The sequence below is a fragment of the Panulirus ornatus genome, chromosome 1 (genome assembly GCF_036320965.1).
Source record: "Panulirus ornatus isolate Po-2019 chromosome 1, ASM3632096v1, whole genome shotgun sequence".
NCBI classification, from domain to species: domain Eukaryota; kingdom Metazoa; phylum Arthropoda; class Malacostraca; order Decapoda; family Palinuridae; genus Panulirus; species Panulirus ornatus.
Genome location: NC_092224.1, coordinates 78700138 through 78720306, shown reverse-complemented (window position 1 = coordinate 78720306; position 20169 = coordinate 78700138). Strand labels below are relative to the sequence as shown.

General features: G+C 41.4%; 1 protein-coding gene across 14 annotated transcripts in view; it reads right to left on the bottom strand.

Moving 5' to 3' along the window:
* The window catches only part of LOC139750028 (short coiled-coil protein homolog), a 160151-nt gene that overhangs the window by 77647 nt on the left and 62335 nt on the right, over positions 1 to 20169 (bottom strand). For 9 of the 14 annotated variants that reach the window (XR_011713074.1, XR_011713075.1, XR_011713072.1 and 6 more), the window contains one exon: positions 13373 to 13404. The exons of the other annotated variants lie outside the window; for them this stretch is intronic. Coding sequence is in view for 5 of the 9 variants with exons in the window: in XM_071664444.1 (XP_071520545.1) it covers positions 13395 to 13404 (10 nt within the window). In the remaining 4 variants the exon portion in view is untranslated. The remainder of the gene's footprint in view (positions 1 to 13372; positions 13405 to 20169) is intronic. 14 annotated transcript variants of the gene reach the window in all.

The following is a 20169-nucleotide window of genomic DNA, read 5'->3' as shown; positions in this document are numbered from 1 at the left end:
ACTGCATGCTCGGCCCTTCCTCCAAGACTCTTGCATTTAACTCCCTCAACATCCCATCCATAGACAAATTAAACAACCATGGAGACAATACACGCAAACCGTAAACCAACATTCACTGGGAACCAATCACTTTCCTCTCTCCTGTTTCGTACAGATGCCTTACATCCTCGATAAAAACTTTTCACTTCTTCTAGCAACTATCTTCCCACATCATATACTCTTAATACCTTCCACTGTGTATCTCTATCAACTCTATCATATGCCTTCTCCAAGTCCACAAATACTACATACAAATCCATTTGTATGTACATTCTTCAAAGCAAACACCTGATCCACACATCCTCTACCATTTCTGAAACCGCACTGCTCTTCCCCAATCAGATGCTCTGTACATGCCTTCACCCTCTCAATCAATACACTACTATATAATTTCCCAGGAATACTCAACACTTATACCTCTGTAATTTGAACACACTTTTATCCCCTTTGCAAATGAGAGTTGGGGTGAGAGAGTATCATTAAATTTTAGGGAGGATAAAAAGATGTTTTGGAAGGAGATAAATAAAGTGCGTAAGATAAGAGAACAAATGGGAACTTCATAACAAATACTGGTGATGTAAGGAGAAGGAGTGAGTATTTTGAAGGTTTGTTGAATGTGTTTGATGATAGAGTGACAGATATAGGGTGTTTTGGTCGAGGTGGTGTGCAAAGTTAGAGGGTTAGGAAAATGATTTGGTAAACAGAGAAGAGGTAGTAAAAGCTTTGCGGAAGATGAAAGCCGGCAAGGCAGCAGGTTTGGATGGTATTTGCAGTGGAATCTATTAAAAAAGGAGGTGACTGTATTGTTGACTGGTTGGTAAGGTTATTTAATGTATGTATGATTCATGGTAAGATGCCTGAGGATTGGCGGAATGCTTGCATAGTGCCATTGTACAAAGGCAAAGGGGACAAAGGTGGGTGCTCAAATTACAGAGGTATAAGTTTATTGAGTATTCCTGGGAAATTATATGGGAGGGTATTGACTGAGAGGGTGAAGGCATGTACAGAGCATCTGATTGGGGAAGAGCAGTGCGGTTTCAGAAATGGTAGAGGATGTGTGGATCAGGTGTTTGCTTTGAAGAATGTATGTGAGAAATACTTAGAAAAGCAAATGGATCTGTATGTAGCATTTATGGATCTGGAGAAGGCATATGATAGAGAAGCTCTGTGGAAGGTATTATGAATATATGGTGTGGGGGCAAGTTGTTAAAAGCAGTGAAAGTTTTTATCGAGGATGTAAGGCATGCGTACGTGTAGGAAGAGAGGAAAGTGACTGGTTCTCAGTGAAAGTAGGTTTGTGGCAGGGATGTGTGATGTCTCCATGGTTGTTTAATTTGATTATGGATGGGGTTGTTAGGGAGGTAAATGCAAGGGTTTTGGAAAGAGGCGCAAGTATGCAGTCTGTTGTGGATGAGAGAGCTTGGGAAGTGAGTCAGTTGTTGTTCCCTGATGATACAGTGCTGGTGACTGATTCATGTGAGAAACTGCAGAAGCTGGTAACTGAGTTTGGTAAAGTGTGTGAAAGAAGAAAGTTGAGAGTAAATGTGAATAAGAGCAAGGTTATTAGGTACAGTAGGGTTGAAGGTCAAGTCAACTGGGAGGTAAGTTTTAATGGAGAAAGACTGGAGGAAGTGAAGTGTTTTAGATATCTGGCAGTGGATTTCGCAGCGGATGGAACCATGGAAGCGGAAGTGAATCATAGGGTGGGGTAGGGGGCAAAAATTCTGGGAGCCTTGAAGAATGTGTGGAAGTTGAGAACATTATCTTGGAAAGCAAAAATGGGTATGTTTGGAGGAATAGTGGTTCCAACAATGTTGTATGGTTGTGAGGTGTGGGCTATGGATAGAGTTGTGCAGAGGATGGTGGATGTGCTGGAAATGAGCTGTTTGAGGAGAATATGTGGTGTGAGGTGGTTTGATCAAGTAAGTAATAATAGGGTAAGAAAGATGTGTGGTAATAAAAAGTGTGTGATTGAGAGAGCAGATGAGGATGTTTTGAAATGGTTTGGTCACATGGAGAGAATGAGTGAGGAAAAATTGACCAAGAGGATATATGTGTCAGAGGAGAAGGGAATGAAGAGAAGTGGGAGACCAAACTAGAGGTGGAAAGATGGAGTGAAAAAGATTTTGAGTGATCGGGGCCTGAACATGCAGGAGGGTGAAAGGAGGGCAAGGAATAGAGTGAATTGGATCGATGTGGTATACCGGGGTCGACGTGCTGTCAATGGATTGAATCTGGGCATGTGAAGCGTCTGGGGTAAACCATGGAAAGTTCTGTGGGGCCTGGATGTGGAAAGGGAGTTGTGGTTTTGGGCATTATTACATGACAGCTAGAGACTGAGTGTGAACGAATGGGGCCTTTGTTGTCTTTTCCTAGCGCTACCTCGCACACATGAGGGGGGAGGGGGATGTTATTCCATGTGTGGCGAGGTGGCGATGGGAATAAATAAAGGCAGACAGTATGAATTATGTACATGTGTATATATGTATATGTCTGTGTGTGTATATATATCTGTACATTGAGATGTATAGGTACTTATATTTGCGTGTGTGGACGTGTATGTATATACATGTGTATGGGGGTGGGTTGGGCCATTTCTTTCGTCTGTTTCCTTGCGCTACCTCACAGGCACGGGAGACAGCGACAAAGCAAAATATATAATGTGTGGTGTGGGGTGGTTTGATCGAGTGAGTAACGTAAGGGTAAGAGAGATGTGTGGAAGTAAGAAGAGCATGGTTGAGAGAGCAGAGGAGGGTGTTTTGAAGTGGTTTGGGCGCATGGAGAGGGTGAGTGAGGAGAGATTGACCAGGAGGATATGTGTGTCGGAGGTGGAGGGAACGAGGAGAGGAGGGAGACCAAATTGGAGGTGGAGGGATGGAGTGAAAAAGATTTTGTGTGATCGGGGCCTGAACATGCAGGAGGGTGAGAGGAGGGCAAGGAATGGAGTGAATTGGAGCGATGTGGTGTACCGGGGTTGACGTGCTGTCGGTGGATTGAATCAGGGCATGTGAAGCGTCTGGGGTAAACCATGGAAAGCTGTGTAGGTATGTATATTTGCGTGTGTGGACGTATGTATATACATGTGTATGGGGGCGGAGGTTGGGCCATTTCTTTCGTCTGTTTCCTTGCGCTACCTCGCAAACGCAGGAGACAGCGACAAAGTATAAAAAAAAAATATATATATATATATATATATATATATATATATATATATATATATATATATATATATATATATATATACAACACTGAACACCCCATATATGCCAATTATTCCCTCAACTGCCACATTACTCACCTTTGCATTCAAATCACCCATCACTATAACCCAGCCTCGTGCATCAAAACCACTAATACACTCATTCAGCTGCTCCCAAAACACTTGCCTCTCATGATCTTTCTTCTCATGCCCAGGTGCATATGCACCAATAATCACCCATCTCTCTCCATCAACTTTCAGTTTTACCCATATTAATCGAGAATTTACTTTCTTACATTCTATCACCTACTCCCACAACTCCTGTTTCAGGAGTACTGCTACTCCTTCCCTTGCTCTTGTCCTCTCACTAACCCCAGACTTTACTCCCAAGACATTCCCAAAACACTCTTCCCCTTTACCCTTGAGCTTCGTTTCCCTTCGTTACCCTTGAGCTTGTAGATTTATGTGCTGAAAAAGGACTGGTGATTGGGAATACCTGGTTTAAAAAGCGAGATATACATAAGTATACGTATGTAAGTAGGAGAGATGGCCAGAGAGCGTTATTGGATTACGTGTTAATTGACAGGTGCGCGAAAGAGAGACTTTTGGATGTTAATGTGCTGAGAGGTGCAACTGGAGGGATGTCTGATCATTATCTTGTGGAGGCTAAGGTGAAGATTTGTATGGGTTTTCAGAAAAGAAGAGTGAATGTTGGGGTGAAGAGGGTGGTGAGAGTAAGTGAGCTTCGGAAGGAGACTTGTGTGAGGAAGTACCAGGAGAGACTGAGTACAGAATGGAAAAAGGTGAGAACAATGGAAGTAAGGGGAGTGGGGGAGGAATGGGATGTATTTAGGGAATCAGTGATGGATTGCGCAAAAGATGCTTGTGGCATGAGAAGAGTGGGAGGTGGGTTGATTAGAAAGGGTAGTGAGTGGTGGGATGAAGAAGTAAGATTATTAGTGAAAGAGAAGAGAGAGGCATTTGGACGATTTTTGCAGGGAAAAAATGCAATTGAGTGGGAGATGTATAAAAGAAAGAGACAGGAGGTCAAGAGAAAGGTGCAAGAGGTGAAAAAGAGGGCAAATGAGAGTTGGGGTGAGAGAGTATCACTAAATTTTAGGGAGAATAAAAAGATGTTCTGGAAGGAGGTAAATAAAGTGCGTAAGACAAGGGAGCAAATGGGAACTTCAGTGAAGGGCGCAAATGGGGAGGTGATAACAAGTAGTGGTGATGTGAGAAGGAGATGGAGTGAGTATTTTGAAGGTTTGTTGAATGTGTTTGATGATAGAGTGGCAGATATAGGGTGTTTTGGTCGAGGTGGTGTGCAAAGTGAGAGGGTTAGGGGAAAATGATTTGGTAAACAGAGAAGAGATAGTAAAAGCTTTGCGGAAGATGAAAGCCGGCAAGGCAGCAGGTTTGGATGGTATTGCAGTGGAATTTATTAAAAAAGGGGGTGACTGTATTATTGACTGGTTGGTAAGGTTATTTAATGAATGTATGACTCATGGTGAGGTGCCTGAGGATTGGCGGAATGCGTGCATAGTGCCATTGTACAAAGGCAAAGGGGATAAGAGTGAGTGCTCAAATTACAGAGGTATAAGTTTGTTGAGTATTCCTGGTAAATTATATGGGAGGGTATTGATTGAGAGGGTGAAGGCATGTACAGAGCATCAGATTGGGGAAGAGCAGTGTGGTTTCAGAAGTGATAGAGGATGTGTGGATCAGGTGTTTGCTTTGAAGAATGTATGTGAGAAATACTTAGAAAAGCAAATGGATTTGTATGTAGCATTTATGGATCTGGAGAAGGCATATGATAGAGTTGATAGAGATGCTCTGTGGAAGGTATTAAGAATATATGGTGTGGGAGGCAAGTTGTTAGAAGCAGTGAAAAGTTTTTATCGAGGATGTAAGGCATGTGTACGTGTAGGAAGAGAAGAAAGTGATTGGTTCTCAGTGAATGTAGGTTTGCGGCAGGGGTGTGTGATGTCTCCATGGTTGTTTAATTTGTTTATGGATGGGGTTGTTAGGGAGGTGAATGCAAGAGTTTTGGAAAGAGGGGCAAGTATGAAGTGGATGAGAGAGCTTGGGAAGTGAGTCAGTTGTTGTTCGCTGATGATACAGTGCTGGTGGCTGATTCATGTGAGAAACTGCAGAAGCTGGTGACTGAGTTTGGTAAAGTGTGTGAAAGAAGAAAGTTAAGAGTAAATGTGAATAAGAGCAAGGTTATTAGGTACAGTAGGGTTGAGGGTCAAGTCAATTGGGAGGTAAGTTTGAATGGAGAAAAACTGGAGGAAGTAAAGTGTTTTAGATATCTGGGAGTGGATCTGGCAGCGAATGGAACCATGGAAGCGGAAGTGAATCATAGGGTGTGGGAGGGGGCGAAAATTCTGGGAGCCTTGAAGAATGTGTGGATGTCGAGAACATTATCTCGGAAAGCAAAAACGGGTATGTTTGAAGGAATAGTGGTTCCAACAATGTTGTATGGTTGCGAGGCGTGGGCTATGGATAGAGTTGTGCGCAGGAGGATGGATGTGCTGGAAATGAGATGTTTGAGGACAATGTGTGGTGTGAGGTGGTTTGATCGAGTAAGTAACGTAAGGGTAAGAGAGATGTGTGGAAATAAAAAGAGCGTGGTTGAGAGAGCAGAAGAGGGTGTTTTGAAATGGTTTGGGCACATGGAGAGAATGAGTGAGGAAAGATTGACCAAGAGGATATATGTGTCGGAGGTGGAGGGAACGAGAAGTGGGAGACCAAATTGGAGGTGGAAAGATGGAGTGAAAAAGATTTTGTGTGATCGGGGTCTGAACATGCAGGAGGGTGAAAGGAGGGCAAGGAATAGAGTGAATTGGATCAATGTGGTATACCAGGGTTGACGTGCTGTCAGTGGATTGAATCAGGGCATGTGAAGCGTCTGGGGTAAACTGTGGAAAGCTGTGTAGGTATGTATATTTGCGTGTGTGGACGTATGTATATACATGTGTATGGGGGTGGGTTGGGCCATTTCTTTCGTCTGTTTCCTTGCGCTACCTCGCAAATGCGGGAGACAGCGACATAGCAAAAAAAAAAATATGGGAGGGTATTGATTGAGAGGGTGAAGGCATGTACAGAGCATCAGATTGGGGAAGAGCAGTGTGGTTTCAGAAGTGGTAGAGGATGTGTGGATCAGGTGTTTGCTTTGAAGAATGTATGTGAGAAATACTTAGAAAAGCAAATGGATTTGTATGTAGCATTTATGGATCTGGAGAAGGCATATGATAGAGTTGATAGAGATGCTCTGTGGAAGGTATTAAGAATATATGGTGTGGGAGGAAAGTTGTTAGAAGCAGTGAAAAGTTTTTATCGAGGATGTAAGGCATGTGTACGTGTAGGAAGAGAGGAAAGTGATTGGTTCTCAGTGAATGTAGGTTTGCGGCAGGGGTGTGTGATGTCTCCATGGTTGTTTAATTTGTTTATGGATGGGGTTGTTAGGGAGGTAAATGCAAGAGTTTTGGAAAGAGGGGCAAGTATGAAGTCTGTTGGGGATGAGAGAGCTTGGGAAGTGAGTCAGTTGTTGTTCGCTGATGATACAGCGCTGGTGGCTGATTCATGTGAGAAACTGCAGAAGCTGGTGACTGAGTTTGGTAAAGTGTGTGGAAGAAGAAAGTTAAGAGTAAATGTGAATAAGAGCAAGGTTATTAGGTACAGTAGGGTTGAGGGTCAAGTCAATTGGGAGGTAAGTTTGAATGGAGAAAAACTGGAGGAAGTGAAGTGTTTTAGATATCTGGGAGTGGATCTGGCAGCGGATGGAACCATGGAAGCGGAAGTGGATCATAGGGTGGGGGAGGGGGCAAAAATTCTGGGGGCCTTGAAGAATGTGTGGAAGTCGAGAACATTATCTCGGAAAGCAAAAATGGGTATGTTTGAAGGAATAGTGGTTCAACAATGTTGTATGGTTGCGAGGCGTGGGCTATGGATAGAGTTGTGCGCAGGAGGATGGATGTGCTGGAAATGAGATGTTTGAGGACAATGTGTGGTGTGAGGTGGTTTGATCGAGTGAGTAACGTAAGGGTAAGAGAGATGTGTGGAAATAAAAAGAGCGTGGTTGAGAGAGCAGAAGAGGGTATTTTGAAGTGGTTTGGGCACATGGAGAGAATGAGTGAGGAAAGATTGACCAAGAGGATATATGTGTCGGAGGTGGAGGGAACGAGGAGAAGAGGGAGACCAAATTGGAGGTGGAAAGATGGAGTGAAAAAGATTTTGTGTGATCAGGGCCTGAACATGCAGGAGGGTGAAAGGAGGGCATGGAATAGAGTGAATTGGAGCGATGTGGTATACCGTGGTTGACGTGCTGTCAGTGGATTGAATCAAGGCATGTGAAGCGTCTGGGGTAAACCATGGAAAGCTGTGTAGGTATGTATATTTGCGTGTGTGGACGTATGTATATACATGTGTATGGGGGGGGTTGGGCCATTTCTTTCGTCTGTTTCCTTGCGCTACCTCGCAAACGCGGGAGACAGCGACAAAGTATAATAAAAAATAAAAAAAAAAAAAATATATATATATATATATATATATATATATATATATATATATATATTATTAGTGAAAGAGAAGAGAGAGGCATTTGGATGATTTTTGCAGGGAAAAAATGAAATTGAGTGGGAGATGTATAAAAGAAAGAGACAGGAGGTCAAGAGAAAGGTGTAAGAGGTGAAAAAAAGGGCAAATGAGAGTTGGGGTGAGAGAGTATCATTAAATTTTAGGGAGAATAAAAAGATGTTCTGGAAGGAGGTAAATAAAGTGCGTAAGACAAGGGAGCAAATGGGAACTTCAGTGAAGGGCGCAAATGGGGAGGTGATAACAAGTAGTGGTGATGTGAGAAGGAGATGGAGTGAGTATTTTGAAGGTTTGTTGAATGTGTTTGATGATAGAGTGGCAGATATAGGGTGTTTTGGTCGAGGTGGTGTGCAAAGTGAGAGGGTTAAGGAAAATGATTTGGTAAACAGAGAAGAGGTAGTAAAAGCTTTGCGGAAGATGAAAGCCGGCAAGGCAGCAGGTTTGGATGGTATTGCAGTGGAATTTATTAAAAAAGGGGGTGACTGTATAGTTGACTGGTTGGTAAGGTTATTTAATGTATGTATGACTCATGGTGAGGTGCCTGAGGATTGGCGGAATGCGTGCATAGTGCCATTGTACAAAGGCAAAGGGGATAAGAGTTAGTGCTCAAATTACAGAGGTATAAGTTTGTTGAGTATTCCTGGTAAATTATATGGGAGGATATTGATTGAGAGGGTGAAGGCATGTACAGAGAATCAGATTGGGGAAGAGCAGTGTGGTTTAAGAAGTGGTAGAGGATGTGTGGATCAGGTGTTTGCTTTGAAGAATGTATGTGAGAAATACTTAGAAAAGCAAATGGATTTGTATGTAGCATTTATGGATCTGGAGAAGGCATATGATAGAGTTGATAGAGATGCTCTGTGGAAGGTATTAAGAATATATGGTGTGGGAGGCAAGTTGTTAGAAGCAGTGAAAAGTTTTTATCGAGGATGTAAGGCATGTGTACGTGTAGGAAGAGAGGAAAGTGATTGGTTCTCAGTGAATGTAGGTTTGCGGCAGGGGTGTGTGATGTCTCCATGGTTGTTTAATTTGTTTATGGATGGGGTTGTTAGGGAGGTGAATGCAAGAATTTTGGAAAGAGGGGCAAGTATGAAGTCTGTTGGGGATGAGAGAGCTTGGGAAGTGAGTCAGTTGTTGTTCGCTGATGATACAGCGCTGGTGGCTGATTCATGCGAGAAACTGCAGAAGCTGGTGACTGAGTTTGGTAAAGTGTGTGAAAGAAGAAAGTTAAGAGTAAATGTGAATAAGAGCAAGGTTATTAGGTACAGTAGGGTTGAGGGTCAAGTCAATTGGGAGGTGAGTTTGAATGGAGAAAAACTGGAGGAAGTGAAGTGTTTTAGATATCTGGGAGTGGATCTGGCAGAGGATGGAACCATGGAAGCGGAAGTGGATCATAGGGTGGGGGAGGGGGCGAAAATTCTGGGAGCCTTGAAGAATGTGTGGAAGTCGAGAACATTATCTCGGAAAGCAAAAATGGGTATGTTTGAAGGAATAGTGGTTCCAAGAATGTTGTATGGTTGCGAGGCGTGGGCTATGGATAGAGTTGTGCGCAGGAGGATGGATGTGCTGGAAATGAGATGTTTGAGGACAATATGTGGTTAGAGGTGGTTTGATCGAGTAAGTAACGTAAGGGTAAGAGAGATGTGTGGAAATAAAAGAGCGTGGTTGAGAGAGCAGAAGAGGGTGTTTTGAAATGGTTCGGGCACATGGAGAGAATGAGTGAGGAAAGATTGACCAAGAGAATATATGTGTCGGAGGTGGAGGGAACGAGGAGAAGAGGGAGACCAAATTGGAGGTGGAAAGATGGAGTGAAAAAGATTTTGTGTGATCGAGGCCTGAACATGCAGGAGGGTGAAAGGAGGGCAAGGAATAGAGTGATTTGGAGCGATGTGGTATACCGGGGTTGACGTGCTGGCAGTGGATTGAATCAAGGCATGTGAAGCGTCTGGGGTAAACCATGGAAAGCTGTGTAGGTATGTATATTTGCGTGTGTGGACGTATGTATATACATGTGTATGGGGGTGGGTTGGGCCATTTCTTTCGTCTGTTTCCTTGCGCTACCTCGCAAACGCGGGAGACAGCGACAAAGCAAAAAAAAAAAATATATATATATATATATATATATATATATATATGGTGAGGTATAACTCATGGTGAGGTGCCTGAGGATTGGCGGAATGCGTGCATAGTGCCATTGTACAAAGGCAAAGGGGATAAGAGTGAGTGCTCAAATTACAGAGGTATAAGTTTGTTGAGTATTCCTGGTAAGTTATATGGGAGGGTATTGATTGAGAGGGTGAAGGCATGTACAGAGCATCAGATTGGGGAAGAGCAGTGTGGTTTCAGAAGTGGTAAAGGATGTGTGGATCAGGTGTTTGCTTTGAAGAATGTATGTGAGAAATATTTAGAAAAGCAAATGGATTTGTATGTAGCATTTATGGATCTGGAGAAGGCATATGATAGAGTTGATAGAGATGCTCTGTGGAAGGCATTAAGAATATATGGTGTGGGAGGCAAGTTGTTAGAAGCAGTGGAAAGTTTTTATCGAGGATGTAAGGCATGTGTACGTGTAGGAAGAGAGTAAAGTGATTGGTTCGCAGTGAATGTAGGTTTGCGGCAGGGGTGTGTGATGTCTCCATGGTTGTTTAATTTGTTTATGGATGGGGTTGTTAGGGAGGTGAATGCACGAGTTTTGGAAAGAGGGGCAAGTATGAAGTCTGTTGTGGATGAGAGAGCTTGGGAAGTGAGTCAGTTGTTGTTCGCTGATGATACAGCGCTGGTGGCTGATTCATGTGAGAAACTGCAGAAGCTGGTGACTGATTCATGTGAGAAACTGCAGAAGCTGGTGACTGAGTTTGGTAAAGTGTGTGAAAGAAGAAAGTTAAGAGTAAATGTGAATAAGAGCAAGGTTATTAGGTACAGTAGGGTTGAGGGTCAAGTCAATTGGGAGGTAAGTTTGAATGGAGAAAAACTGGAGGAAGTAAAGTGTTTTAGATATCTGGGAGTGGATCTGGCAGAGGATGGAACCATGGAAGCGGAAGTGGATCATAGGGTGGGGGAGGGGGCGAAAATCCTGGGAGCCTTGAAGAATGTGTGGAAGTCGAGAACATTATCTCGGAAAGCAAAAATGGGTATGTTTGAAGGAATAGTGGTTCCAACAATGTTGTATGGTTGCGAAGCGTGGGCTATGGATAGAGTTGTGTGCAGGAGGGTGGATGTGCTGGAAATGAGATGTTTGAGGACAATGTGTGGTGTGAGGTGGTTTGATTGAGTAAGTAATGTAAGAGTAAGAGAGATGTGTGGAAATAAAAAAAGCGTGGTTGAGAGAGCAGAAGAGGGTGTTTTGAAATGGTTTGGGCACATGGAGAGAATGAGTGAGGAAAGATTGACCAAGAGGATATATGTGTCGGAGGTGGAGGGAACGAGGAGAAGTGGGAGACCAAATTGGAGGTGGAAAGATGGAGTGAAAAAGATTTTGAGTGATCGGGGCCTGAACATGCGAGGTAGCACTAGGAAAAGACAAAAAAGGCCACATTCATTATCACTCAGTCTTTATCTTTCATGTGTAATGCACCGAAACCACAGCTCCCTTTCCACATCCAGGCCCCACAAAACTTTCCATGATTTACCCCAGACACTTTCATATGCCCTGGTTCAATCCATTGACAGCACATTGACCCCAGTATACCACATCATTCCAATTCACTCTATTCCTTGCGCATCTTTCACCCTCTTGTATGTTCAGGCCCCAATCACTCAAAATTTTTTTCACTCCATCCTTCCACCTCCAATTTGGTCTCCCACTTCTCGTTCCCTCTACCTCTGCTCTGATACATATATCCTCTTTGTCAATCTTTCCTCACTCATTCTCTCCACGTGACCAAACCATTTCAACACACACTCTTCTGCTCTCTCAACCACACTTTTTTTATTACCACACATCTCTCTCACACTTTCTCTACTTACTCGATCAAACCACCTCACACCACATACTGTCCTCAAATATTTCATTTCCAGTACATCCACCCTTCTCTGCACAACCCTATCTATAGCCCATGCCTTGCAACCATATAACATTGTTGGAACAACTATTCCTTCAAAACATACCCATTTTTGCTCTCCAAGATAACATTCTCGCCTTCCACACATTCTTCAACGCTCCCAGAACCTTCACCCCTCCCCCACCCTGTGATTCACTTCCGCTTCCAAGGTTCCATCTGCTGTGAAATCCACTCCCAGATAGCTAAAACACTTCACCTCCTCCAGTTTCTCTCCATACAAACTTACCTCACCAATTAACTTGTCCCTCAACCCTACTGAACCTAACAACCTTGCTCTTATTCACATTCACCCTCAACTTTCTCCTTTCACACACTTTACCAAACTCAGTCACCAACTTCTGCAGTTTCTCACCTGAATCAGCCACCAGCGCTGTATCATCAGCAAACAACAACTGACTCACTTTCCAAGCCCTCTTATCCACAATCTGGTAAACATGTTTTTCCTAATCTAGGAATAGCTGAGTCTTAATTCATGAGAAAAATACGTTTTTTGTGCCCCCATTCATAGAAAAAAGTACATTGAGAAATGCCAAAAAAAATCAATTATGCAGCAAAAGGGTTAATAGATTATATGAAACTTTAGAAATATTGTTGCAACTCACCTCTGGTCATAGATGACTTTCACCCTCCTTTCTTTTCTTTCATATTTCCATCATTTTCCACATTAAAAAAATAGTACCAGGAAAACACGAAGAAAGGTCTCATTTGTTCACTTCCATCCTCTAGCTTTCATGTGCAATGCACTGAAACCACAGCCCCCTATCCACAACCAGGCCCAACAAACGTTTCAATGGCTTCCCCCAGCTGTTTCATATGACTTGATTCAGTTCAATGACAGCACATCAACCCCCATATTCTAAATCATTCTAATTCACTCCATCCCATGCATGCCTTTCCCCTTGCATGTTCATGGCCCAAGCATTCAAAATTTTTTTCTTCCATTATTCCATCTCTAATTTAGTCTTTTCTTTCTCCTTGTATCCCACTTCCAACACATATATCCTCTCTGTCAAACTCTCCTCACATATTCTTTCACTATGTCAAAACCATTCTATTATAGCCTCTTTAGCTCTCTCAATCACTCTTCTTATGTAGTTCTATTAAGTCTATAGAATAAAAATTTTGGATATGTTCTTTCTTCAAAGCTAGTTTTAATAGTGATTACTATCTCTTGCAGCAGGTGGTTATAAATTTCTGCATGCATACAAACACACTACAGCATATAAGGTTACACACTTATGCTATATATCATTCTTTCAAAACGGCTGAACAAAATCACAAAATCTATAATAATGGATTAACACAATTCTTTAGCTACATCAAGTAAGCCTTTTCTGATCCTACAGTATTAGTTAATGCTGCAAACACATTTCTCAATATGTTAATACCAGTGCCATGGAAAAGCATATACTTTAGCACTTGCAGAAGATTAAACCTCATAAAAAGATATAACATGGCCATGGAGAGTCAAACTTACCAATTATCTTAGAAGAGAGAAGTTACGTGCCCCTGCAATAAAACCAAAAGAATTCTAAATAAAACACAAAACAAAAATATGGAGAACCACTGACTACAGACAATTATAACACTACTATATAAGGATGAACATTATAATCCAAGATAAAAAAGGGAACATGACAATAAATGAAAGACAATGGTAATGAAATAAATATTATCACAACATGGGAACCTTATTTTACATGATCCACTGTTCCATGTGAGGGTGCTATGATAAAAATAACATGTCAAACACACATACTTAAAAGACCACAGAGACACAAGAAAAATGGAAAGGAGAAAATGCCGGGAAAACAATCCCACACGTGCCAATCATTTCTTACTTCTATGTGGGGGAAAGGTGGCTTGAGTGTGCTGGTTATAAAAAAAAATGGTACACAGTAAGACTGCCTTTCCACGTTTAATGTCATTACCTAATCAGATCACCCAAAAATTCACCATCTTCCACATGTAGATTAATCAGTCTTATCCACACTATAAGGTAAAACAGGCCAAAAGGATATGTCTTTGAACACAACCCTAATGGTTTTTCACAGAAGAGTTACCCTTGACCCAAATTTGTATTTGACACACAAACTATAAAATTTCATGCAAATAAACTCCAACCCATGCACATGTGACATGCACAAAAACTGTGTTTAACACTTACATGCACATCTATAAACTGAGTTGACTACTTACACTTAGTAAACCTGTTTATGTCTTTCATCTACATATGCATATGAATTACACTTTATCTAACCTTACTTTGACCTTATTTTCATGATCAGCAGCTATAATGAAAAAGATGCCATTAATCCTTAAAGCTGAGGTGACTTGCAGAACCTTGCACATGATATGAAACCAGGCCTTCAAATTTTGTTTCATAGTATAAAATGAAAGAAATACAAATAAAAGTAAAGGATATGTACAAACAAGTGAACTAAGATATATGGCCATGTTGTGGTGCTGGTATTAATGTGTACATTGTCTAGCAGAAGAGGTCATAGGGTGGGGGGGGGGGGGATTAAAAAGGGAAGCCTCACGATGTAGATTTACAAAATAAGACCAAATTTTCTGTTTACTATTTACATACATATCTATGCATATTTATATTTTTTCATGCTTGTTTGCCATTATCTGCATTAGCATGGTTGTGCCTAGAACAGACAAAGAAAGGCAGCACTTGCTGACACCCATTCTTTAGCTGTCATGTGTAATGCGCCAAAATTGCAGTTCCTATCCACAAACAGGCCATACAGACCTTACAGTGGTTCCCCAAGCTGCTCCATATGCCCAGAGTGACAACATGCCCCATGTATACCAAATCACTCCAATTCACTCTATATATTTACACTAACATGTAGGGTGGATGAGGGAGGTATTAGGGGTTAGCCATGTAATACAAATTCACTGAATAACACACAATTATTAGATGGTTACTATTCACATATTTACATAAATATTTACACATATTTGCACATGTACTTTCACTTCAGAGCTGCTTCCAGAGAGTGGCAGTCTCTGAAGAAAGCATTTACATCACATGTACTTTCACTTCAGAGCTGCTTCCAGAGAGTGGCAGTCTCTGAAGAAAGCATTTACATTGACCAAGGTGACACTTAGCAGCCATGCAGATGTCAAAATATTGGTTAGGGATTTCAACAAAACCTATGAACATTACCACTCATGTGATAATTCCTAGAGCCTGCTATTTAAGTTTTCACATGATGACTCCTGGAGTTTAAAGGTTAAACCCATAGAAATCAATAAAGAATAAAACTTGCCACAACAACTCTGAAAGTCAAGGCACACACTAAGGTAATACTAGCTTTCAGAGATGACTAGGAACAGCCAATCTACATTACATACCTATAATCATCATATTTTACCATGAGCATGTTTTATATTTTCAATATTTCATAGTATACTGAAAAGTACTAAACAAACACAGCCATCAAATGCTTTAATTAAAAGCTACAACAGTACAATTCCTCTATGCAAATGCATAAAAATCTGAGGACAAGTCTGTTTTGTTTAGTAGTCCATGTCTTCATTCAGTCTTGTTTAGCAGTTCCTTCATTAAACTAGAATATTATATGCAAAAGCACCAACCTCTGCTATTACTGAATATCTCATATAAAACAAGTTTCTGGAAATCTATTGAGAACAAAGTTTTCTATTTCAACAAAATTTCAGTATTAATTATTTCTCTTCATGAACCTACAGCTCACATGCACACACATCTATGAAACACCAATTTACCCACAATCTACCCAATAAACTTCTAGTACTGCATGTTTCTAAACTTCTAAACATTTCTTTTGAGCAGAGAAAACAATACACAGACAATTAAGTTAGAAATGTTTTGTTTAAATAATATCTTAAATGAGTGATCAATTCAGAAAATTATCCAAATATTTCAGCTAATGCACATGCACCTTACTTCACTGTCAGTAACCCTAAAGAAATAAAAATTTTCAAAGGATACAGCAGGCCAGTTTCACTAATATAAAGGAAGTTCACAATGCTTGCAGTCACATAATTGTACTAGAGTTGGTGCTGCAAAGACTTATAACCAATAGAAATAAATATTTTCCCTCTGAATATCCCCAACAGGATTCCCCATGGGACACAGTCACATCCACCACTACAAGTGGGGCTGCTATACAGCACTCACAACATGCGTTGCATGTATAACAATACTGTTATTCTCAGCTGCAACACATATTGCATACTCCCCAAACTTTGGTTTTCTAGAACCATTTTCAATCATCCATCTACACTACTTTTAACCCTATAAGTGTTATCACCATACGAGATATGGTAGTTGAGGAGCATACCATCAATATAACGGTTTTATTTTCCCCTTCAACTTTTTGAATTCTTACTTGCAATATGATGGTAATGAGTTTTCATGTGATGAACACCACCAACCCAAATACCACCATCCGGTAATGCCTGTTCACCAATGGCATCTTAACTACATCTCGTTCTTGTATATCAAGTGGCTCTTCTACATCTTCCATCTCATTTTTGTATCTCCCTTGACAATATGATTATTATACAAAAGTGATCTTGGAAACTTATCATACCTCATTTCCCTTGTGGTTATCAGCAAATACTAGATCATGTGCACCAATGTGACCTCTTGAAATATACATATAAAAAACCCTCAATTTAATGGACCCTAATATAAAGGATTTTGGATTTAACGAACCAGGCAAATAACAATACAGTGAACCTTTGATTTAAGGGACTAATAGGGGGGAAGGGGTGTCTGTTAATGCCGAAAGTCCATTAAACTGAATGTAACCTATTTCTGTGCCACATTTACGTTCACACACTTTCTTTTAACTCCTCTATCACTGTAGGGTATAGTGTGTTGTATGATAGTTGGGCAGCAGGCACCCAGCAGCATGGGAATGCTCACCAGGCAGTCGGAATCAGAAGTCAGGCTGAGAAAAAGGTAATGCCACCCCTCTCCTGTGAAAGGACACTTCTTTGTAATAAAGTGAGGATGAACTACCTGCTTTCATTGCACCTCTTACATTGCACAGTGAGTAGGATTCGAACCTATGCAGGACAATCACAAGTTATCGCAAGGCTGCTCACCTTCTTCAGGAGATGGAGCGCACCCAAGTGGAGTGCACCCAAGGAAATCGCCTTTGATGGGGGAACCAATCGAGACAGCAACGAGATGGAAGCTTTATACAAAAAATGGGGAATCATGACCTACACCTCCTTAACCCACTTCCCCCAATCCAATGGACGTGCCAAACCAGTGGTAAAGGCAGCCAAATGGGTGTTGAGGGGCAACAAGAGTGTTGGGGGTAGCCTACACAACAGCAGAGCAACTTAGGCTATGCTCCAACATCTCAACATCCCCCCTAAGAGAGGGGGATAAGTCACCTGCACAGCTGGCAGCAAGAAGACAGTTGCGAGATGGTGTCCCAGTGCCCCAGCAACATTATCTGATCAACCAGAAATGAAGAACTGCTCTTCAAAACAGGTAGTGAGCCATAACACAAAGCCAGGCTTGCATGTAGGGCAGCCCAACACATGATGCCACTACACTGCCCCAACTGTTGATGTAGAATGTCACTTCAAAGGTGTAGGACAGGTTGGGCAAGGTAGTGGAGGTGAAGCTGCACAGGCAATACTCAGTGAAGCTCGAAAGCAGTGGCTGCCTGTCTTTGCGAAATTGATGTCACCTACATCTACAAGTTTTGCCAATCCCCATGACACCCGTGAGTCAAAGGGAGTACCCACCAACAGGGGCTTCGCCCCCAATTGTGGTGACACCTAACCTATGGCAGTGGCACCCTCACCACGTGAGACACTGCCCTGCACATTTGCAGGATTATGTTTGTGGAGGCTCCTATGAAGAGTAAACACACTAATTTGTTGTCATTTTTGTTCAGATTGCATGTACAGGAAGCGTTGCGGAGCAGTGATTTGAGTATATATTTGCCTTATACCTTGTTGAATTTTAATTTCGTTCAATTTTTTGTTGTTGTTTTCTTGTTTTTAGTTTTGTGTTTTTTGTTACAACAAAATGTCACATTTAGTTAAAATCTCATGAGGGGGTATAGGGTTTAGTGTGTGGTGTGAAAGTTGGGAACACTCGCCAGGCAGTTGGAGGCAGGACTAAGACTGAGATAGAGGTGAAAGGATACTTCTTTATAATGAATATAATGAGGATGGACTACCTATTTTCATTGAACCTCTAACAATTACTTGATGCCATTTTGAATTGTAAGGACTGCAAAATTATTCAATAAATAAAGTTACAATTCTTAAATAACAGAAAGACTCTGTGTACAACCTGATCACATGATTGCTTGAGGCAGACTGAGACCAAAACAGAGCAAGTCTACCCCAAGCTAACAAAAACATGTGTGATATGAAATACACAGGGTTTTAGATTTTTTTTTTTCATTTTCTAAATTCTTATTAATTACTGTATTGTATTGCTATTTGTCTATTGAATCCGAAATCCACTATATCAGTATCCATTAAATCGAGGGCTTACAGTACATAAATTAATAATAATCTAAAAAATAAATCTCAAATGCCATACAATGCACATTTCATATTGCACTAGTTTTTGGTAGCATGGGCTGTACTCACTTTGTTTGGGTCTCTGTCTGCCACAAACTATTGTGAAGTTAGGCTGTACACACAGAATTGTTACTAGGTGTACACAGAGAATTGTTACTTTACTAAAGAAATTTGCAATCCTTACCATTTACAATGGCATCAAGTCATAGGGAAGTTAAAAGGAAGCATGTAAACTGTATATTGTATTAAAAAAAAATTACTTATAGGTTACATTCGATTAAACGGACCTTTGGCTTTAACAGACACCCCCTTCCACCTATCAGTCAGTTAAATGGAGGGTTTACTGTGTGCGTATATTACGTGTTAATTGACAGGCGCGTGAAAGAGAGACTTTTGGACGTTAATGTGCTGAGAGGTGCAACTGGAGGGATGTCTGATCATTATCTTGTGGAGGCTAAGGTGAAGATTTGTATGGGTTTTCAGAAAAGAAGAGTGAATGTTGGGGTGAAGAGGGTGGTGAGAGTAAGTGAGCTTCGGAAGGAGACTTGTGTGAGGAAGTACCAGGAGAGACTGAGTACAGAATGGAAAAAGGTGAGAACAATGGAAGTAAGGGGAGTGGGGGAGGAATGGGATGTATTTAGGGAATCAGTGATGGATTGAGCAAAAGATGCTTGTGGCATGAGAAGAGTGGGAGGTGGGTTGATTAGAAAGGGTAGTGAGTGGTGGGATGAAGAAGTAAGATTATTAGTGAAAGAGAAGAGAGAGGCATTTGGACAATTTTTGCAGGGAAAAAATGCAATTGAGTGGGAGATGTATAAAAGAAAGAGACAGGAGGTCAAGAGAAAGGTGCAAGAGGTGAAAAAGAGGGCAAATGAGAGTTGGGGTGAGAGAGTATCATTAAATTTTAGGGAGAGTAAAAAGATGTTCTGGAAGGAGGTAAATAAAGTGCGTAAGACAAGGGAGCAAATGGGAACTTCAGTGAAGGGCGCAAATGGGGAGGTGATAACAAGTAGTGGTGATGTGAGGAGATGGAGTGAGTATTTTGAAGGTTTGTTGAATGTGTTTGATGATAGAGTGGCAGATATAGGGTGTTTTGGTCGAGGTGGTGTGCAAAGTGAGAGGGTTAGGGAAAATGATTTGGTAAACAGAGAAGAGGTAGTGAAAGCTTTGCGGAAGATGAAAGCCGGCAAGGCAGCAGGTTTGGATGGTATTGCAGTGGAATTTATTAAAAAAGGGGGTGACTGTATTGTTGACTGGTTGGTAAGGTTATTTAATGTATGTATGACTCATGGTGAGGTCCCTGAGGATTGGCGGAATGCGTGCATAGTGCCATTGTACAAAGGCAAAGGGGATAAGAGTGAGTGCTCAAATTACAGAGGTATAAGTTTGTTGAGTATTCCTGGTAAATTATATGGGAGGGTATTGATTGAGAGGGTGAAGGCATGTACAGAGCATCAGATTGGGGAAGAGCAGTGTGGTTTCAGAAGTGGTAGAGGATGTGTGGATCAGGTGTTTGCTTTGAAGAATGTATGTGAGAAATACTTAGAAAAGCAAATGGATTTGTATGTAGCATTTATGGATCTGGAGAAGGCATATGATAGAGTTGATAGAGATGCTCTGTGGAAGGTATTAAGAATATATGGTGTGGGAGGAAAGTTGTTAGAAGCAGTGAAAAGTTTTTATCGAGGATGTAAGGCATGTGTACGTGTAGGA